General features: G+C 37.4%; 1 protein-coding gene across 1 annotated transcript in view; it reads left to right on the top strand.

Annotated features, from left to right (window-relative positions):
* The window catches only part of ADCY1 (adenylate cyclase 1), a 363,162-nt gene that overhangs the window by 284,977 nt on the left and 54,267 nt on the right, over nt 1-23,918 (top strand). The window contains exons 9-12 of the mRNA XM_069095456.1: nt 1,696-1,890; nt 2,198-2,295; nt 5,205-5,289; nt 18,495-18,584. Coding sequence (XP_068951557.1) covers nt 1,696-1,890; nt 2,198-2,295; nt 5,205-5,289; nt 18,495-18,584 — 468 coding nt within the window. The remainder of the gene's footprint in view (nt 1-1,695; nt 1,891-2,197; nt 2,296-5,204; nt 5,290-18,494; nt 18,585-23,918) is intronic.

Genomic DNA, 23,918 nt, shown 5'->3' with positions numbered 1-23,918 from the left:
GAAGAAGAAGAAGAAGAAGAAGAAGAAGAAGAAGAAGAAGAAGAAGAGGAGGAGGAGGAGGAGGAGAGAATAGTGGGAGCAGTTAGTTTTGGGAAGGGAGAAGGACTTTGTCTTCTGAGACCTGAGGGAAGGAGGAGATGAGAAAAATCACTTTCAATAATTAAATCAACTTGTGATCTCACTAGGGTAAGTGTGTCCTCCATCGGTCCCAATCACAATTTATTCATATCTTTTCATCTTGTCTTGATCGTTCCCTGGCATAGATTCTCATTAGAAAATCTACTCACTATTCCAGAGTCCTTTCTTCATCGATCAGCTAGGTCATGCATTGGATAGAGAGCTGGACCTGGAATCAAGAAGTCCTGAGTTTCTCACTAGTTTATGACCCTGGGCCAAGTCACTGAAATGCTTCCAGGCTCAGTTTCTTGCTTTGTAAAATGGGGGTGATAGTATCATGTACCTCACAGGATTGTTGGGAGGATCCAATGAGTTAACCTCTGTAAAATGCTTTGTGAACCTTCAGGTGTTCCAAAAATGCTAGTTATTATTCTGATTCCTCTAGGTCTTTTACTCTTCCAGGTATACCAGTGCAATGCTCTGGCCATCTGCCTCTTTTAGCACACTCTCACTTTCTGGCTAGCTGGGTTATCCATTGACCTTCATAACTTCCTTTAAAATATTTCTTTCTCACAGCTCATGAGGAAATATAAATGGCATACAAGAAATCGATCCACTTGTCAACCAAAGTCTTAGAACAGAGAGATGCCCATTCACCTTTGTCATGGAGGATGCAAAGCCCACAGTTAAGATGGGTGAACTCTAGATTGCATGATCCATAACATCCCTTCTGACTCTAAATCTCAAGATTCTATAAAAGTCAATCATATTGTATGATCCATGACAGAGCTGATACTTAAATTTGTGCCCTGCAGTAAACATTTTTTAAAAGACACCCATGTTAATTTCCAGGTTGATTTCCAGTCTCCTCTACATTACAGGTTTGTTTTCATACCTATGAAGAGAAAAACAAAGAAACTGGTTAGGGTTCTTTTTCTCCAGCCTACACTAATCTCATCATTTATGCCACAATCACATAAGTAATTATCTTCGCAAAATGTATAACTGATCCTCAACAAAGAAACTGCAGCAAATATGGTTCCTGCATGTTTGACCTGAGGAATATTTTGATGTGGTTGCAGAACGCTGTATTCAGAGTCAAAGGGCATTGGTTTGAGTCTCCCCTCTTCTGCTTAGTAGTGGGCAAAGTTGGGCACCTTGGGCAAAGTTACTTCATTTCCAATAGGCTTTGTTTCTTCATCTGTCAAATGGGGGTAATGATAATACTTGCATTACATATTTCTTGGGGTTAGTTTGAAGTCAAATGAAAGATTAACTGAAGTGAGTATTTAAATATAAATGCAATGTGTGGGGAGATATAGAGACCAGAATATTTTCTAAATATCTTTTTTTTTTTGGAGCAAGAAGAATATATTGGTGGCTTTTAGGGTCAGCTTCTTGGCATCTTCGGAGTTTCTGAGCCCCTAGTTTTACCAAGACTGGACAATCTAGTGGTAACCATTCCTGTTTGTTGATGAGAAAATGAACACATGTTCTGTCAAATGAGGTTTTTTTTATATGATCTTTTTAAAAATCAAGGTTTTGGACAAATCTTTTTTGTTTCCATTGATACTGCAGAGGAGAGCATTAAGGACAGCCTCTGAAAAACTCAGGAATAGATCCTCTTTTTCTACAAATATTGTATACACCACCCCAGGAACTCGAGTCAACAGATATATCAGCCGTTTGATAGAAGCCCGGCAAACAGAGTCTGAGATGGCAGACTTGAATTTCTTTACCCTAAAGTATAAACATAAAGAACGGGAAGAAAAAGTAAGTGACTCTGGTTTAAAATCTGAGCTCAAAGCCCATGTGAAAGTTACTCAACATTTAGGGTCTGATTTCTATGACTTGTTTTGTGTTTTTCTGTCTAGTAAAGCAATTTTTAAAAAAAGCAGAGTTTGGGGAGTAAGGGAAGCTATTTTCTTTTGACATTTTTAAAATTCATGAGATAATATAACATTTTCATAAACTCCCTTTATAACCATTATCAAGGCTCTGTTTGTCACTACGTACCTCTCAGTTAAATGTCTGCTAGCATCTCCTTAGCATCTAATTTCCAACATTTTTTCTTCCACAGTATCACCAGCTTCAAGATGAGTATTTCACCAGTGCTGTGGTCCTTTCACTGGTTCTAGCTGCCTTATTTGGCCTTGTCTACCTTCTAATAATCCCACAGTGAGTACCTTTTCCCACTTTAATATAGTTGAAAACCTTAAGTATTTTGCTCCCTTAATCCACCCCTCCCAAATCAAAGATTAATTACATTGACTGTGGCTTTACTTTCTCAAGTGAACCTTGTGACTCCAAAGCAATAAATCAACATTTGGAAGAACAATTAAGCTGAAAGATTTCATTAATGCCTTTTGTTTTAAATTGGAGCCATATGTGACTTTAAATTTTTAAATGTAAACATTTTTTTCATTAAAAATGTTTTTAAATTCATCGCTAAATGCCTATTATGTTTCATATAGTAGGAAAAATAAAAATAAAAAACCTTGAACAACACTATATTGCCTGGAGGATCAAATATAAAATGTTGTTTGGCATTCATAATCTAGCCCCCTTTTACATCTCCAGTCTTCTTATACCCTATTCTCCTACCCATACTTTTTTTTTAATCTTTTTTTTTTCTTTTTTGGAGGGCAATTGGGGTTAAGTGACTTGCCCAAGGTCACACAGCTAGCTTATGTGTTAAGTGTCTGAGGTCGAATTTGAACTCAGGTCCGGTGCTCTATTCACTGCGCCACCTAGCTGCCCCTAACCCATACTTTTCAATCAAGTGACCCTGTCCTCCTGACCATTCCGGGAACAACTCCATTTCTGACCTCTGGCTATTGTCTGTGCCTGGAATGTTATTCCTCTTCTGTTCTGCCTATTGACCCCCATAGTTTCCACCTACTGATATCTCTGGCTTCCTTTAAGTCTCAGCTAAAATCCCATTTTTTATAGGAAGCCTTCCCCAACCTCTCTTAATCCTAATGCCTCCCTTCTATTAATTATTTCCTGTTTATCCTCTATATAACTTGCTTTGTATGTATTTACTTGTATCCCCCATTAAATTGGAATTACTTTGAGGGTCACCTCTTTTTGGATCCCTTGAGCTTAACCCAGTGCCTGGTACTTAATAAATATTTATTTATAATAAATATTTATTGATCCTTAATAAATATTTATTGATCCTAAGTAATGAGTAGAAAGTGTTTGGAAAGAAAATTTCCCTCCTAGCTATGCTTCTGACTGGGAGATGCTGGTAAGAGCCTTAAAATGAGAGATCTTGTATTCTGTTTGCCAGCATTTTCATCCACATAATGAAATTAGCACCCTTTGTCCACAGTGGTGTGAGAAGATCTAGATGGAAGGGGTTGTTCCTATCCAATTATTTGCTGTGGAGCTCCAGGAAAGACACTATTCCTTTGTGAATCACAGTTTCCTCTTCTCTACAATAATATTACTTTTGCTGTTTACCAGAGAGGGCTGTTCAGAGGATTAAATGAAATACTGCACATAAAGCATTTTATATAATATTAACAGCTAGCGTTCATATAGGGGCAGCTAGGTGGCACAGTGAATATAGGGCCGGACCCAGAGTCAGAAGGACCTAAGTTCAAATCTGACCTTAGATGCTTCCTAACTGTGTGACCCTGGGCAAGTCACATGCACCTGTTTGCCTCAATTTCCTTATATATAAAATGAGCTGGAATAAGAAATGACAGGCTACTCTGGTATCTTTACTAAGAAAACCCCAAATGAGGTCACAAAGTTGGATGTGACTGAAAAGCAACTGAACAACATCAAAAGCATTTACAGTACTTTAAACTTTGCGAAGTGTTTTACACATATTATCTCATTTTATCCTCAGAACAGTCCTTGGAGGCAGATGCTATCATTATCCTCATTTTACAAATGAGGAAACTGGAAATTAAGTGTCATGCCCTAGGTTACACAGGTAGCATTGGAATATAAGTCTCCCTAAATCCAGGTCCAGGGTTCTATCCACTGTACCACCTAGCTGCCTACAGAACTTTTTAACGTGGTTATAAAACTCAATACTATTATTGGGGGGCAGTATAGTATAATGTTTAGAGGACTGTCCTTTGAGTCAGGAAGGCCTAGGTTCAGGTCCTGCATAAGCATACTTTTTGTGTGACTTTCTGCAAGCCTCTTAAACTTTGTGAACCCTAGGCAACACAGAGGATTGCAAATTTTAAAAAGCATCTGATCAACTATGGAGGAAGGGAGTGGATTTCTGTACAGAGAGTTCTCTACTCAGTGAAATCATAGATCCAGACCTACTTTTTAAAAATTATGATTATACTCTGCAGATCACAGCCCCTCCATACCTTAGTAGATGGTCTTCATAAATTATTGTGGCTGAAAAACTTTACCACGTGCTGGTCAGCTTTCTGGTGATTAGCTTATCCATATTTATACTAGTCTGGGTCTTGGATAATTATCAACCAATTAGTCAGTATTTATTAAGCTCTAGACACTGTGAAAAACACCAGGGATATAAGTTGAGAGAATGATAGACACACAGTCTATCATTCTGTTGGCATAGACTGTGAGAACCCAAGGTCATCTCATCCATTGAATTCAATAAGCATTAAATACCCATTATGTGTCATATGCTATTGTAGACATTGGGGATTAAAAAAAAAAGATAAAATGAGCTAGAGAAAGAGGTGACATTTGAGTTGAATATTTTTCTTTTTTTATTTTAAAAATTGTATCTCTCTCTTGTTGAGGTCAGAAACACAGTGCGGGTCATGGACCCAATCCCACCACTCAGGAGCTTCCTGACCTGGCTCATTTCCCTCCTACTTACGCAGCCTAATGCACTTCCCCCAGGGACTCATTGGATTGATGCCAGGCTTAGTGTCAAACACCTACTCCAACACTTAGGAGAGCTGCTGGCCTCAGCCTCCAAGGGCTCTGGGACTAGGGTCCTGGGCTGCCATGTTGAACCTTAAGCTGAACCTTAACAGTAGTTAGGGAAAAGAATATAGCAAGAACATGGGTGGAGAGAACAAATCTAGAAATGTTCACGTGACTGAATCAATGCCCTCATTCATTTCTTCCCCTAGGAGCATCTTCGTCCTGGTTCTCCTGGTTTTTTGCATATGCTTCCTAGTGGCTTGTATTATGTATCTACACGTCACACGAGTTCAGGTATACTCATATTCTTTGACGTCATATTCATCATTTCCGTGATTTTGAACTTTTAGCTGAAGAAATTTAGTAGAGCCTTCCCTGATCAGGCATGCGGTCAAATGCAAGGGTGAAGCTGAGGCAGTTATCTGCATGTATCAAATAAAAAATGTCCTCACCTTAGAAATGAGGGGAGAAGTTGAAAACATTCATGGCAGCAGTGTTTGTGTTAACGAAGAACAAGGAATATAGTAAATGCCTGTTGGTTGAGAAAATGGCTAAACAAACTGTGGTACGTGAATGTGATGGAATATTACTGTTCCATGGCTCCCAAGAATTCAGAAAATATGAGAAGATAAACGAACTGATACAAAGTAAACAAACAGAACCAGGGGAACAATATACACAACAGTGTGTAAATGAAAGCAATGACAACAATAATGATTCCATTTGCCCTTAAATAAGGGATAAGAAATCCCTCCATTTCCACCCCCCCTTTTCTTTGCACAAGTGGAGGGCAGTGGTTATTGAATATTGCATTTACTGTTGTACTGAATTGATATGTTGTTTAATTTTGCTAGATTGCTTTTTTCTTTTTTTGTTACAAGGAGTATTTCTAGGTAGGGGAGGGAAAGGGGGATGTTTAGAAATGAAGATAATTTTTAAAAGATATCAATACAGTTAAACATAAATAAACAAGAGGGTTGGACCACATGATTTCTAAAGTCTCTTCTAGATTTAAATCCTAAAATCCTCTTTTCCCCTAACGACTCTCTACACTGAACAAATTCACTAGGGATCTGTATTCTACTTTTCTTGATCTTTGTACTTGTGGGATTCTGGAATAGAATTAAACATCTGAGCCCCATGAACCTCCCAAATATCTTCCAGGCAAAATACAAAAGAAACATCCTTATCCCACATAATTTGGGTTTCCATTATTTCCTTCATTGTGGATAACTATAACATCAACCAAATACATATCAACCAAAGTCTGGTCTAAAATACTACACTATATACATATATTCATATCTGCATATAGTTCTATTATGATTAAGGAAGTTTTCCTTGAAGCTGAAACATGTAAAAAGAATACCCCTTGATGATTCTATAGGAGTTAGCTACTACTAGTTTAACAGAGTCCTTTGAAAAATGAGATGTGGTGATGTTCTTATCAAAATATTTTTCTTTATGGGCAAAATGTATGACCGTGATTAAGGAATGTAGTGTTAGTTAAACAGATGCTTTAATAAACAGCCAAAAGATAAACACAAGCATAGTTGTCTGGAGTATGTAACTCTATGAGAACAAGTCAAGATTCAGTGACTAATCATCTCTGGCTATAGCTATTTCCAGATAATTTGAGTGAAAGTATTCATCGATTTGAGCTATCTGACTTAATTCTTATATTTGAGCTATTGACTTAATTCTTAATTTTATTTTGTCAGCAAAAAGCTGACCAGAATCTTATAGCTATTTTTCCTTCCTGAATAGTCAAGGCTTTTCTTCTAGTAACAATACTTTTTTTTTAGATCAACGTTAACAAAAAGTCAAGCTTGCAAAGCATTATATAGCTTGAGCAGCATGCATGTTTAATCTTCTCAGTAAATAGTAAACTCAGCTATTCAAAATTACTAAAGACATATATTTCACATGATCTTTAAAGATGGACAATTCTAGCTTACTAAACAGCAACTGTAATGGGAAAACTACATTATTTGATGTAATTAGACGATAGAGTTAGAAGGAATCTCAGAGGCCAACTAGTCCAGCCTTCTCATTTTATAGAAGAATCCTAGGTCCACAAAGATCAAATGGATTTCTCTAGGTGACACTGTAGTGAGCATCAAAGGCAGGATTATGAACCTAGGTCTTCTGACTTCTATTCATGGCTCTTTCTTTTCACTATATTACTATGCCTCTCAATGCGGGACTTCGAATTCTATTGCTGCAATTTCTTAATCTTGTGAACTGGCACACATTTGCCTTTCTGGTGGTCAGTTTCCTGATCTTCAAAATAAAGAGATGGAACTAGTTATCACTAAATTCTCTTTCAGCCTCAAAATCCTGTGATCCTATAATGAAAAGCCATTTTGAAAGTCTTTGAGTAATCACTATTAATTACAATTAATTAATTTAACCAATATTTATTTAATTCCTTCAATATGCAAAGCTTGGTGTTAGATTAAAAAGACGAATAAAAATTGGTATGTATATTCTAGTAAGAGTGGTCAGTTTTGTGAAAATAGCTCTTATATAATCATTGGCTGCACAAAGAGTAAGGTAGAAGCTTTCCCTCAGGACCCGGATCAAATACTTGTCTAGGGAATGCTTGTCCACCTGGTCCATTCTTTGCATACCTATCTATATGAGGCTGAATATATGAATCCAATTGTAAGGATGCAAAGTTCTGTGGGAGATGAGAGAGCAGAGTGATTGAACTTGATTTCACTTTGATTATTTTAGAAAGGGCTTGTTTGCAGCAAGTGATTTGGTAATTGAACCACCTATTTTCACAGTATGTTAATAGTCAATATCAAACAACTGATCACTTCCCTTTTCCTCCATCTACTCTACACATAACTTTTTGATCATATGCCATTTTCCTGAGAGTGATATTGTCTTTCCTAGGACACCATGATGCAATCAAATTTCCATGCTTAAATGGAATATGTTCTCATGCATGTGGGTGCTCTCTCCATGAATAGTAGTAATTGTAATAATAGCAATAGAAGCAGCAGCAGCATTGGCATCAGCAGGGGCAGCTGTATTGTTATGTAGCTTTTTAAGATTTGCAAAATGGTATCCGTTACATTACTCATTTGATCTGGGCAACAACCCTATGAGGTAGTTGCTAATAGTATTATCATGTTAGAGATAAGGCATCTGAGTCGCAGGGAAGTTAAGTGACTTTTGGGTTAAGTCACATGGTAAATATTTCAGGTAGGATTTAAATTTGGGCTTCCTGGCTACACATTCACCACTAACTCTACCTATGCCACATTATCTTATCACTGAAAAATCGCAACCTGTCATTAGCTTCTCATCCTGTATGACCCTTGTCCAATTCTTCCTATAAATTATTCATAAGAGGAGCTACCCAATTTACTTACCTAGAGCTTTAAGCATTATGTGCGCATCAGTGCAACATTTTGGGATTTTCATCAATTATCCCTTAATCTCACTGCATGACCCAGCTCCTTTTCTGATTCTTTTATATGATTAGAATGTATGCAGGGAATTATATGAGTAATTTTAATGATAAAAATAATAACAGTCTTTATGTGCGCATTAGGAACTATAGAAAAAGCCAAAGCAAATTTGAAAAACAATCCTAACAAAAATTCATACAATATTAATAAAATATGTCCCCCAACCCTAAGATTAATGTATTCTCATCAAAACGAAGAAGAGGATTGAGAGGCATTCTCAAAATACTTGATAAATTAAACAATACCCATACAGAAATACCTTTGGATTAAGCAACGGTAAACCCAGATAATACCTGCACACCACTGAGTTTGTTGAAGGCAATCCAAAACAATTTACCTTGGGAGAGAACCATTCAAACAACAAAGCTCTAAGTGTGGCATCAAGAGGTCAAGTTTCCATGGAATTTTTGAGCCACCTGATAGTACATTTAAAATAGAGTGGACTATGAAATCCTTTAAACCCAGAGACATTCAGGACAACTAGTCTTTGATATTCCATTATCCCAATAGACCTGGGATTTCATCAACGTGGCCATTCCTTTTATCAGTGTACATCACAACCTAGCCATTTCTTCTTTTCCTAAGCTGTTCTTATCCATCTTGCTCCATAATTCTTCACAGAGGAGCCACTGGAGGTGTTCCTCTCTATTTTGATGGCCATATAGAAATATTTGCAGTTCTATTCTGAAGTGAAAGCCCAATTTGGCTGGGACTTTTGATTCCATATTCTAATGGTGACACTAGAACTCTGTGATTATGGGAGCCCTGTGTACTTCACTCTTCAAAGATGTTATGGAGTCATTTTTTTTAAAGCAATTGGGGTTAAGTAACTTGCTCAAGGTTACATGGCCAGTTATTTTTTGTGTGGGTGCCAAGTATCTGAGGCCGGAACCAATCCTGGGTCTCCTGACCCTGAGGCCAGTGCTCTTATTCACTGCGCCACTTGGCCGCCCCTTATGGAGTCATTTCAATCATGTGGACTATATGGTCAGTCCAGAGATATACATGCTGAGCAATTTCCCAAACAAATTTATCCAGGACCAACTCACAAAATCATAAAGTTTTAGAGATAGGTCTGTGGAGATAATCGTAGTCTAGACTCATCATTTTGCAGGTAAGGAAAATGAGAATCAGTCAGGATGCCACAGGTAGATAAGAGCAGAGCAGAGCCTAGAACTGCCTGATTCCTGGTCTGATATTTTGTGTAATTCCACACTGCCTCAGGCTCTTGTCACAAAGGTCAAGATTTTGCATGAATTGTTCTCAGTGAATTCAAGTAGTCATAGTGACCATCTCATTCCTTTCTAAGGATTCACATGCCATCTGTTTTATCATTTGCTGTAGAATTTTTTCAGGGATTATTGTTCACCTTTCTAGTCTACAGCCCAACATCCCAATCCCGCCCCACTTCCTTACACTTCAAATTGGCATACAATTTAAATATCTACATTGAACATAGATGTATAGCTGAATGGGTTATCTGAAGTCCTCTGGTACCTTATGCTATAAGGAAACAAACAGAATCTCAGAGAGGACAAACCACTTCCCCAAATTCATACAAGCAGAACCGGGATTTGAACCCCTTTCCCTTCAAATCTAACATGCTTTCCCCCCAGGGGTGGGGAACCTGTGACCTCGAGGCCACATATGTGGTCCTCTATGTCCTTGGGTGTGGCCTTTTGACTGAGTCCAAGTTTTACAGAACAATCTTTTATTAAGGGTATTTGTTCTGTGAAGTTTAGATTCAGTCAAAGGGCTGCACTTGAGGATCTAGAGGGCCAGCTGTGGCCTCGAAGGCACAAGTTCCCCACCCCTGCCTACCATATCACCTCTGGCTTCTCTCTTGATATTTCTCTAATGAATGAAGAAACAAGCAAATGAAAGAAGAAGAAGAAACATCCATTAAGTACTTATTTCATGCTAGACACTGTGCTGAGAATACAAATAGAAAAACATGACAACTTCATTGATGGGGTACTGGGTCAAAACAAACATTTACTAAGAAAACTATCATGTGTAAAGCACTAAGTATTATGGGCACTATCTCTGAGATCACACCTTCAAGTTCTTTCAGCACCCTGGGATATTTGCAACTTACAAAATTTGCCAGTATCAATTCTGCTCTTACACACGTGGGTCCTACCCCCTCATCACCCAACTTGACCATCGTGACCAAGATGTTGTAGAGATGCAACAGGAAGACACCTAGTTCTTTTTCCTAATCAAAACAGGCCAGTGAAAACCAGTTAAGGTTTTAAAGGTTATCTCCTTCTCTGCTTATATTAAATTAATCTGTTCCATCTGAATTTCGCAAATGAATCATGAATGAAAAAGGAGCTCTCCTCTCAGGCATATTTTCCTGAAACTGGAATTGTCCTTAGAGTGTGATGAGTGAAAAGATGATAGAATTGATTCCCTTGTCAAAGAATGATACCTTCTTGCTCCTCCCTCTACTTGCCGTACTACTCCTAGTGCATTGTGCAATAGCCTTTGTTCTAGAAAAAGCAGGTGTTCTGTTCGAAGATTTAAACTGTTTCCCCAATTATACTTGATCATACTTGTCACACTGTTGCCATCCTCTTCTTAAGGCTTCCAGCACCTTTTAAATGCCATTTCCTCTCCGTTTCTAGCTCTGAGATGCTGACATGCCATTATTTCAGAAACTTTAAAGAACAGTGGTAGTGTCGTTTCTGCATTTGTTGAAAATATGCTTAGAAGCATGTTCCCAGCAACCTACTGTGTTGATGTTTAGGTAATTGTGGGTCATGTTCCTAGGGGATTTTCCTTTTGTACATACTAGAGAAAGCTGCCCCTTTTCTCCACAGCAGCACACCCTGCTTCCTTTCATAATAAAGAATGTCTTAGTATTATTCGTGTTATACAAACAGATCCAAATAGGCAATTAAAAATAACAATAACAACCTTGTATTATATTTCACAGGATAGTGGAAAAGGTGATCTATATAATTAAAGCCTCTGGGTTCAGTTTTCGGCTTTGCTACTTATCGTGAATTTGGACAAGAAGTCACTTTTCCTTCCTGGGCCTCAGTTACCTCAGTTGTAAAAAAGAAAAGGCTGAACCAGACTGTCTCTAAAGTCACCTCTTATTTTAAATCCTAGGAACTTGACTAGTAATAATAATAAGTAGCACTTATAAAATCCTTTAAAGATTACAAAGCATATATTATCTCATTTGATTTTCACAGTAGCCCTGTAAAATAAATATTATTTTTCATCCCATTTTACATATGGGGAAACTATTCAGGGTCACATAGCTAGTAAATATTTGAGGCAGAATTTGAACTCAGGTCTACTTGACTCCAGGTCTAATGTTCCAGACCCCTGCATTGCCTAGCTTGCCTATTTTTTGAGAATGCTAAAAGATCGCTAGCTCCATTTTCATGTTGTTTCTTAGGCTAGGAATGTTTTTTTTTAATTTATTTTTTCTTTTTGGAGGGGGGAGGGCAGGGCAATTGGAGTTGAGCGACTTGCCCAAGGTCACATGGCTAGTAAGTGCTAGGAATGTTTTTAGAAAGCATAGTCATTAGAATATAAGAAGCATATCCTTGTTGAAAATTTTTGCTGAAAATATAGTTTTTAAGAAGAAAATATCTTAATTACTCTGTGGCCCAATATATTTGAGGAGAATATGTTGACCAATGAATCATAAATCATTCATCAAGCATTTACTAGGTTCCTGTCTTCACAAATAAGAAATATAAACTGCCCTGCCTCATCAAATGTCAGGGGAGTTTGTCTACTCCATATCATCCCAATTGTGGATTCAAAACCATTGTGAGGGAGAAGACATCAACAATTACTCCTGACCTTTTGGTTCTTTTCAGTCATTTTTCAGTTATATCTAACTCTCTGTGACCCTATTTGGGATTTTCTTGACAAAGATGCTGGAGTGGGTTGCCATTTCCTTCTCCAACTCATTTTACGGATGAAGAAAATGAGACAATCAGGGTTAAGTGACTTGCCCAGGGTCACACAGCTAATAAGTATCTGGGGCTGTATTTGAAATCAGGTCTTCCTGACTCCAGACCTGGCTCTCAATCCACTGTATTACTTAGTTGCCCAGCTGCTTCTCTCCCTCTCCTTAATTTTTATCTGAATTATGGCTAGTTTCTAAGGTCCCCTACATTTTGCTCCTGTGTCCTCTGACTATGTATACATGTACATACATATGCACACACTCACATATATATTTATACACACATACACCCTCCTACACCTACATATAAATATATATATATATATATATGTATGTATACATATATATTCCCTTCAACTATCCTCAAACTGAGAAAAAATCTCATGAGGTACAATTATCGTTTTTCCATGCAGGAAAGTAAATACTTCAACTTTAATAAGTTCCTTATAATTTCTTTTTCCTATTTGCCTCCTCATGCTTCTCTTGATTCTTATATTTGAAAGTCATATTTTCTGTTCAGCTCTGGTTTTTTCATCAAGAATGCTTGAAAATCCTCTGTTTTCTTGAATGACCATTTTTTCCCTGAAGCATTATACTCAGTTTTGCTGGTTAGGCGATTCTTGGTTTTAATCTTAGCTCTTTTGACCTCTGAAATATCATATTCCAAGCCCTTTGATCCCTTAATGTAGAAGCTGCTAGATCTTGTATTATCCTGATTGTGTTTCCACAATACTCAGATTGTTTCTTCCTGACTGCTTATAGTATTTTCTCCTTGACCTGGGAACTCTGGAATTTGGCTGTGATATTCCTAGGAGTTTTCTTTTTGGGACCCTTTTCAAGAGGTGATCAGTGAATTCTTTCCATTTCTATTTTGCCCTCTGGTTTTAGAATATCAGGGCAATTTTGCTTGATAATTTCTTGAAAGATGGCATCTAGGCTGTTTTTCTGATCATGGCTTAAAGGTAGTCCAATAAATTTTAAATTATCTCTCCTGGTTCTATTTCCCAGGTCAGTGGTTTTTCCAATGAGATTTTCCACATTGCCTTCTATTTTTTCATTTGTTTGGATCTGTTTTATACTATTTTGATTTCTCATAAAGTCATTAGCTTGGGGCGGCTAGGTGGTGCAGTGAATAGAGCACTGGCCTTGGAATCAGGAAGACCTGAGTTAAAATACGGCCTCAGTCAGACACTTAACACAAAACTAGCCATGTGACCTTGGGCTAGTCACTTAACCCCAATTGCCCTACTTCCCCCCTCAAAAAAAAAAGTCATTAGCTTCCATTTGCTTCAATCTAATTTTGAAGGAATTATTCTCTTCAGTGAGTTTTTGAAATTCCTTTTCCATCTGGCAAATTTGGCTTTTTAAGGCATTCTTCTCCTCATTGGCTTTTTGGACCTCTTTTGCCATTTGAGTGAGTCTATATTTTAAGGCGTTATTTTCTTCAGTATTTTTTTTTTTGGCTCTTCTTTAGCAGGCTGTTGACTTGCTTTTCATGATTTTCTTGCATCATTCTCACTTCTCCCAATTTTTCCTCCATTTCTCTTACTTGATTTTCAAAATCCTTTTTGAGCTCCTCCATGGCCTATAACCAGTTCATATTTTTCTCCAAAGCTTTTCATGCAGGAGTTCTGATTCCCTCGTCTGCCTTCCATTGTATGCTTTGATCTTTTTTGTCCCCCAAAAAGGATTCTATGGTTTGTTTGTGCTTCCTCTGCCTGCTGATATTACCAGCCAATTACTTGACTTTTGAGCTCTTTGCCACAGTAGAACTCTGCTTCCAGATTGCCGAGAGCTATGTCCCAAATTGCTGTGGTTTTTGCAGCTGCTGGAGCTATTTGAAGGGCACCCTCTCTACAGCCCCTACAAGCTCTGGCACACTGGCCACATACCCCAGGACCACCACCCAAGACCATTATCCAGATCCAAGCAGGTTAAAGCAAGATCATTTACCCTCTGAATGGTCACTTTGTCCCCCTACAATCTGCAGGCCATGAGCTCCACAGACAGTCACACAGCAGCAGCTGCAGACTCTATGGCTCTGCCACTTCTCACCCTGGGGGCAGGGGCCAGACCTTGCTCCTTTCCTATCCCAGTTTCAACACAATTCCACACTGATCTTTTACTTTCTCTTTGGTGTTTATGGGTTGAGAAGTCTGGAAACTGCTCCCACTGCTGGTGATTCACTCTCCTAACGTCTGTTCTGGCTGGTCTGGGATGCCCTGGGGCCAGAACCACAGCTCACAGGTACTGCGCTTGACTCCTAGTGCGCTGAGATAGACCCTTCCTGTTGGCCTGCCGGGCTGTCCTCAGCAGGAGATTTGTTTCTCTCTGTCACTTTGTGGGTTCTGTAGCTCTAAAATTTGTTTAGAGTCATTTTGTTCATGTGTTGGAGGTGGTGGAAACCAGAGCTGCACAGAGGTTCTGTTTTTACTTGGCCATCTTGAGATTTTATTTTTCAACTAACACACTTGGGCTTCAGTGATATACCTCCCTATATACCCAGTTTCCCTCAGACTGTTAATAAAAACTTGATAAAAGGTCCAGCTAGATAATGTCAGAAAGCCTGCCTTCAACTCTCCCAAGCTCTAGGCCAACATTCACATCTATTTGTCTCCACCTGAAGATAGCATTGTACCTGAAACTCAGTGTGTCCAAATGTGAATTCTTCTTTTCCCCAAAACCAGATGTTTCTCCTGCATACACTATCTCTATTAGGCTTACCCACTTTACTCCAGTCATTCAAGCTCTGAACACCAGGAATTTTTTAACTCTTCCCTGTCCTTTGCTTCAATCCTTTTCAGTCACCAGATCCTATAGATTCTCCATCCTTAATATTTCTTGATTTTTATAGCAACATTTATTCCTCTTGTCATTTTCCTCTTTCGGATCTCCAACATCTCTCTCCTAAATTGTTGTAATAGCCTTCTAACTGATCTTTCTAACTCTAGTCTCTCCACCTACCAGTCCACATTACATACAGATGTCACATTAATCATCTTAAAACACTGCTCTGATCATTTCACTTCACTGTCTAAAACTTATAATGGCTCTTCATTGCCTTTTGAACTATATCCAAATGCCTTGCTGTTCTTGTATGCATCTGCCGTGTTTCAGCCAAAGTAGATTATTTCAAGACCTGTCACTCAGTTTAGCACTTTGGGCCATGTACCATATAATAGGTTCTTAATAATTGATGTTATAGAGGCATCACTCTTTCTTCTAATAGTCTCTTTCTGTTTTGCTCAACTTTATAGATTGATCTTTCAAATGAATATTTTTAGAAATACAACTCTTTACCAATAAGATTTGTAGCCTGATAATCAGGCTATTGGCTCCAGAATCAACATACTTCAAAGTAGGTTTCATAAAGATAAAAAATTAAATTTTTTTAAATTTTGATTGATGATTTGCTTCTGATGAGTTTAGTTATGCAGAACAAACCTAGGAGGAAAGCACAATTTTATGTAATTTTTACACAGAGGAAGCTTCAGAAGTTCCTGAGAAATTATTAGTATTCACTTTAAAGGAAAATTGCCAATGTTTGATTTGAAATATAAGAAACTGGAGGTTGATCTGAAACTAAAAAGGGACAATTTGAAAGCATTAACTAAGGTCGTTTTATTTTATTTTTGCTTTTTTGGAGGGGGGAAGGCTGGGCAATTGGAGTTAAGTGACTTGCCCAAGATCACATGGCTAGTTAGTTTTAAGTGTGTGAGGCAGGATTTGAACTCAGGTCCTCCTGACTCCAGGGTCAGTACTCTATTCACTGAGCCACCTAGCTGCCCCACTAAGGTCATTTTAATGCTTTAAAAATTAATATCTTTTGTTTTTATATAACTCATGTTTCTCAGTATGTCCCTCCCCATGACTTCCCCCAAAGAACCACTAATTATCACCAGGGGGGAAAATATAGCAATTGAGTTTTAAAATATAGGAACAAAAATAATAATCTAAATGTGCTTTTGCATTCCTTTTCAAGTAGAATCTCCTTTTAACTCCCAAAAGATTATAATTTTTCTCCCATCAGTTCTAAACTCTAGTTTCTGTAGATTGAAAGGCACACATAAAAAGCAGAAGGTTTGAGAAGTTTCAGTTAAGAGTTGGCACATATATTAAAAAAATATCAGTTTTAATAATTTATCTTACTCTAATTCCTTTCTCCCCAGTATTCATCCTTGGATTTTTTATGTAAAGCAAGTATTCTTAACCCTATGTGTTTATATGTGTGCAAGTGAGTGTTCAAGACCATGTGTGTGTGTGTATGTGTGTGATATTTGGCATTCTGGGGAAGCCTGTAGACCTCTTCTCAAAACATTATTTTAGAATTCATAATATAAAATAGGTTTATAAAGGAAACCAATTATGCTGAAATATAATTTTCAAAAGATGCTTTAAAAAAAGTCTACAGACGTCTGGTTAAGAATTCTAAAGCTTCTGTTGCTGATTTGGATCTGTTTTCCCTTGCCCTAGATAAAGGATAAAAGCAACTTTTGATTTCTGCATCAAAAACCCTTGCCTTGTAGTGAAAAAAAAATATTACATTTAGAGATGGAGAAAATGGGTTGAATCTCGCCTCTGATCCTGCCCATCTATCTGTATGACATGGCTAAGTCACACCACTTTTCTGAAACTAAGTTTCCTTATGTGTAAGCTGATGGAGTTGGCCAAGGAAATCAAAGTCAGAAATAAAGGAACGATGTAACAAATTGTGATTCACAGAAGAAGGAAATGGCAAACTATTCCAGTGTCTTTGCCAAGAAAACCCCATAGACATTATTTGCCTGGCATGCTATGGTTCATGAAGATTCAGACATGACTGAATGACTGAACAACCATCTAACAAAATATTCATAGCAGCACTTCTTTTATGGAAACAAAGAATTGTATGTAAAGCTGCTGCACACAGGGAATGGTTGGGGAAAAAAAACTATGCTGTATTTTTGCCTCCTGGTCTTGTTCTTGCTTTGTTTCTGCCTCTGTCTTAACCTGGAGCGTACCTTAGCAACCTAGAACATACACCCCTCCCTGTGCCTTCTAACCTGGAATATTCTTCTGTAAAGCCCTTCTCTTTCTCCCATTGTGGTATTTTTCTTAGGGCCTCTGTTTTCTGGAGGAAACCAAGATGGCTTCCTTTCCCAGGTCTTCGTTCCTGCCTTCCAGACCTCATAACCATATCTCTACACTAGGTAAATTTAGTGGCTCCAAACTGGTGACAGGGATATGACTGAAGTGCCAACTCCTATAAATGCTGACTTCTTCCCAGTCTTTTTCTCCTCTCAGGGACTTCTCCCTGAAGAGAATCTAGTTCCATGTTCAGAAACCCAAGATCTCTCTTCTCTCAATCTCTTTTCAACCCTACCCCTCACACAGTTGCAGATCATTGAGTAATAAGTTTCCACCAATGAGGAGAGACTTATATAAATGGACTCTGAGCCTCTGGTTACAATATAACAGACTTATTTGGCCATAAGAAATGATAGGAAATCATTAGAAGATGTATATGATCCAATGCAAAGGAAAATAAACAGAACCAAGAGAAAAATATGCAAAATAACAACAATGTAAATAAAAAGATCACCAAAAGGAGTTGAGTTTTGTGTTTAAAAGACAAATGATAAATATCCCAGGGAAGAATGTTGCTCACAGAAGAAAGGCAGGGGGCTACTAATATAGAATACTACAGACATTATCAAACAAGTGTTTTTTCTTATAACAAATGTATTTGCTATGTTGTTTTCTTGTCACAAAAAAGAGGGAATGGTGGTACAGGAAGGAATGATAAAGGCAAAATGTAAAAACCAAAAAATATCAATGAAACCTATTTCCCAAGAATGCTGCTTCTTCATCTCCATGATTGTTCTTTCCAAGGTACCAGACTGTTGCTTTCAAAAGTATGTCCTTAGAAACAGGGGATAGAAGAATATAACTCAGAAAGTTGGACGTTATATAATGGAGGCGAGACTAGATAGAAAGATGTGAAATTCTGGCTTTCTTCTATGTTCTCATTTAGAGAATATTTTAAAATGTGATTAAAATAATGTTTGTTAAAAGTAATAATATTTTTGTTTTTTTAGTGTTTTCCAGGGTGCCTGACAATTCAAATTCGTACTGTTTTATGTGTTTTCATCGTAATTTTACTTTACTCTGTGGCTCAAGGATGTGTGGTGAGTATTTAACTTTGTAATGCAAAGATAGAATTTCAACAATATAATTATAAATAGAATAACATATTTTCACTAACTCTTCAAGCCTAGTAGCCCCTAGTAAGATCACTCTAGAGTCTAATTTTAAAGTTGAACATAAGAGTTTTAATAGATGGAAAGATGCATACTCTTAAGGAGTTATTTTCTTAAACATAGTTTTATTCCTTAAGAAACAAAAACTTGTAATTTCTGCCTTTTGACTTCCTAAACAATACTATACATTTGAATCTACCTATGTAGGCCTAAATGTATTTCTAGAATATATATATATACATATATATACATACATACATACATACATATATATATATCTATATATAGCATGCATTTTTCAAAGCACTGGTCTTAGAATCAAGAAGGCTCATTTTCATGAATTCAAATCTACCCTCACATGCTTACTAGATATCTGACCCTGGGCGAGTCACTTAACCCCGTTTGTTTCAGTTCCTCATCTGTAAAATGAGCTAGAGAAGGAAATGGCAAGCCGCTTTAATATCTTTGACAAGAAAACCCAGATTATGTCACAAAGAGTAGGACATGACCAAAATGACTGAGTAATAACAAACCTTTCTCCAATGTACATGTATTAACTATCAACTCTAAATTCAGCAGAACTAAGGAAAGGTCATGTCAATAAGGAAAGGCCTAGTCAATGGAATATGCTTCTTCATGAAGACTTGCCATCAAAATCATACATAAATGACCAACTTTCAAAGAGTTACAATAAAAATACACCCAAGGATAAAATGTCCTCAACATGTGTTAATATATGAAGTCTTAGAGGGCATTAACATGGCCTGCAGGATATCACTAGAAATAGAAATAGAAAACAAGCCAGCTGGGTAGGTTTTGTGTCTGGACTGGGAATCAGGAAACCTGAGTTCAAATCTTGCATTAGATGTGCACTAGCTATGTGACTCTGGATAAGTCATAACCTCTCAGCCTCAGATTTTTTCCCCCATTTATAAAACAGGGATAATAATAATTTTATATAACACTCTAAGGTTTGTAACCACCCTGTGAGGTAGATGTTGATATCATCATTAGCACTCCATCACAATATGACATATGAATAAATAGGAAGATGCATTTTAATTCTGGGGGTAAATCAAATGTTGGCAGGAATTTCACTTTTTTATTCTATATTGAGGATCGTATGTGTGTCTGTGTGTGTTTTTATGTGTGTGCAAGTATATGTGTATTCTCAAAACAGAAATGCAAGGGGCAGCTAGGTGGCGCAGTGAGTAAAGCACCGGCCCCGGAGTCAGGAGGACCCGAGTTCAGTTCTGGCCTCAGACACTTAACACCCACACAAAAAAACTAGCTGTGTAACCTTGGGCAAGTTACTTAACCCCAATTGCCCTCTAAAAGGTGAAAAAAACCCAAACCAAACAGAAATGCAGTCCTGATTCTTAAAGCCAACTAGAGCTGCATATGCTTGCAGAAAAGTGGAAAAGAGGAAGAGAATAAGTGTTTGCTAAGTGTCTACTGTGTACTAAACTTTTTATGCATATTATCTCATTTGAGCTGAGAGGTGAGTGCTATTATAATCCCCATTTCACAGATGAGAAAAATGAAGCAAACAGAGATTAATAAACTGCTCAGGATCAAACAACTAGTAAGAGTCTAAAGCTGATTTTGAATTCAGGTCTTCGTGACACTGAGGTTTTATCTACTGTGCCACCTTACTGTGGTGGAAGGAGCCGTGTCTTTGTACCACTAGATGATATGCTTGTATGTTTGCTAGCTTTTAGGCATCACCTCTTAGGACATAATTTTAATTCTTTCTAAAGAATTCCAAAGGATATGCATGCCCACTTTTTGGTTGCTAGAAGCAGTTGTTGTATGATTTTTAAAAAGAGGGGGAGGGCACAATATAGTCAGAAGTCTGGGCCCTAATCCTGGTCCTGCCACTAACTAGTTTTATGACCATGGGCAATTCATTCAGTGTTTTTGAGACTCAGTTTCCTCATCTGAAAAATGCAGCAGTAAGGAAATCTTGGTGATCTCTTTTAGCTCTGTGATTAAGAGTCTGTATACAGTGAACATTTTGCAATGGAAACATCTCCACAGCCCTGTCAAAATAACATTATTCCTCACCACTGATGTAAACTGCACAGTTAGAAAGACTTGAGTTCAGATTTGATCTCAGACACGTACTAGCTGTGTTGCACTGAACAAGTCACTTAATCTGACTCTGTCTCAGTTTCCTCAACTATAAATTAGAGATAATAGTACACCTTCCTCCCAGGGCTATTGTGAGGATCAAATGAGATAATGTTTGTAAAGCACTTAGCACCATGCCTGGCATCTAATAGGTACTAGATAAATACTTGGTGGTAGTTTTTTTTCAAGGCCTTAAATTTTGTTAGCAGTATCACAGGTGTGTTCATACTGCTACATGTGAGTCACAAATTCTATAACCTCCCTAGACGAGTGTGGGGTCGATTTCAGACTCTGGATTCTTTGTAGAGTTCCAGAAAAATGAAAATCACTAAAACTTGCAAGGTTAGGTAAAAGGCACAGTGTTTGTTTCAAATTCATTTCACTCTCTCCATGACTGTAAGCAAGGCATATTTCCATGTCACAGATTCAGCAATTTTAAAATGTTTTGTTCATTTTCTTTGTTGTCACCTGCCTCACAACAACCTTCAATTTGCCTAAATCCCATCAAATAAAATCTTGAGTTCCTCTATGTAAGTAAATAATAAAAATAAAAGCAAATTAAAACCTAAGATTCTTTCACTGACAGATGTCTGGAAATTGCATTTTATGCTGAAGCTTTAATAAAATATTAGTTCCTACTTCAAAGTGTTTTTTAATGGCATAGTTTCAGTTATACTGTGGGTCAGACCCTGTCCCTAAGCATATGTGGCTATGCATATCAAGTCCATAGGACTTATTAGAATACAGAAAACCTGTATGGTGGGTATCATACTTGGTCCCCTATCACCAGCATTATTGCAGTTCATTCTTTATGCATATTCCTCTTTTCTTGTTCTAAAATTGGATTAACTTGACAGCAAAGAAATATAAAGGTTGGGAACATGTCAGTCATATTTTAAAAAATTGATTTAGACTTGTACATGCTCAAAGAGTATCAATGGAGTAGGCACAAAAACTGTCTGCAAGAAGTCTATAAAAAGTGAATTAAGTGAAAAAAATCTGCAAGGAATAATAATTGGCATTCATACAGTACTTCAGGGTCCCCAAAGTGTTTTCCTTACAATGCCTCCTATGAGGTAAATAGGTAGTATATATAAATAAGGAAACAGAGTTTCAGAGTGATTAAGTGACTTACCTAGCGGTAACATAGGAAATAAATGTCTAAGCCAGGATTCAAACTCAGATCTTTAGTGAATCCAATTCCATGTTATTTCAACTATATGACATTGCTATACTATGAAAACATTTTTTTTTGCTTTTTGAAGGCAAAAAAACAGTTAACTAAATACCTTTTAAAATTTTCAACCCATTATCTTTGCATTATATTGGCATGGCCTCAGTGACACTATTTCCATTCTTGTTGACCCATGGGACAGCAGGGTTATGAATAGAGCAGTAATGCAGGTGAGGTGACTGGTATTCACCACAGCACTCTAATATTGAGTGGGAAATTCACTTCTTCCCCCATAGAAGTCTGTAACCTCATGCCTCAGGGTCCTTTATGGTCACCACACTGTCCGGGTATTATCTCTCAATTTTCGGGGGGGGAGGGGGTTTGGGAAGTACCATACCCCTACACATACAACTGCATCTTATACCAATATCTTCCTAAGGGCTGGCTGTGTTTTAGGAGCTGGAGCCAGACTATTCAGGAGATTTGCAATCCTCTGTGTGGGTATAACAGCATTTGACTAGGGGAAAAAATCCTTTGTGTACCACATTCTCCTCAAACGGAATTTGTTCCCAGGTCCCAGAATTCCTGGTTAAGGCCCCAGTCATAGAGAACAGTAAAATATAATATTATAGATACATATATGTATGTACATACATATATATAAACAAATGCACATATGCATACACATATCTAAAGAATGAGTTGGGAGTGAGAACAAGAGAGACAACTTTATTATAGAAATAAAATTTTTTTCTGCTGAATATCCATTTTTAAGACTCCTTTAGTTTATGGGATCTTCCATACAAATGATAAGAGTGTTAGTCCTTTTTTAAAAAAAATGTAATTAATTTCAGTTCCAGCCAATAGCCAACATTTATTGGACTATGATGTCTGTGAAAGGCACCATTTAAGTTATGTTACATTGGGTATGCGAACCTGAACAAGATACAGTCTTTCTTGGAGGAAAATCTAGGAAATGAAGGGAGGAACCGAGGCAAAAATTTTTAATAGAAGAATTGGAGATATGAATCATCTCTAAGATTACAGTTAGAATGTTGACTGATCAGCATGAATTTATTAAGTATTTACTGTGATTCAAGTGATATACTATGCATATTGTTTTTGATTTTGTTTTTTTGCTTTTTTTAGAGAGGGAAGGTAGGACAATTGGGGTTAAGTGACTTGCCCAAGGTCATATGGTTAGTTTTTTTTTTTTTTTTGGTATGTGTGTTAAGTGTCTGAGGCTGGACTTGAACTCAGGTCCTCCTGATTCCAGGGCCAGTGCTCTATTCACTGCACCACCTAGTTGCCCCACTATACTAAGCATTGGTTATGCAAAAAAAGGCAAAAGCTGCTCCCACTCCCCAAGGAACTTACATTCTAATATGAAAGAAAACGTAGATGTAGAAAGATAGATACATACAAGACATATACAGGGTAGATAGGCTCTTTGTTGGGGAGATGAAATATGTGAGTAACTAAATTCAATTCAGCTAGCATTGGGTATTCAACATGTACCTAAGTAACTGTCTTTGACTGCTCATTTTATGGATGAAGACATTTAATTGAAATGATGCCTCAAAAATATGTTCAAATAATCTGGATTTAGTTATTTCATTTAAAGACTAATATATACATATGTATGCATATATAAACATACATATGTATATATACACAAACAATAATCGGCAAGATTATTCAACTTTGTCCAACTTTGTAAACTTTATAAACATGATTTAGCATAGCGGAGTCTAACCAAGTTCGTCCTCTTTCATTTTTCTTAATAACCCCTTATAAAGAAACAAAACACAATGAATCTTTCTTTGTAGTGAATCTTCTCAAAGATCACCTCTGTGGGTTTTCTAATAAACAAGGCAAGACAGAAGCAGTAGATTCTGCCCTATTTAGCATCTGAAGGAAAAATGGGGAGTGAGAGCTAATTGCCACCGTGACTT

Source organism: Petaurus breviceps, unplaced genomic scaffold (genome assembly GCF_028583685.1).
Source record: "Petaurus breviceps papuanus isolate PSGF00001 unplaced genomic scaffold, PetGlider_PUasm1.0 227, whole genome shotgun sequence".
Classification (NCBI taxonomy): domain Eukaryota; kingdom Metazoa; phylum Chordata; class Mammalia; order Diprotodontia; family Petauridae; genus Petaurus; species Petaurus breviceps.
This window is presented reverse-complemented; position numbering and strand designations above follow the sequence as displayed.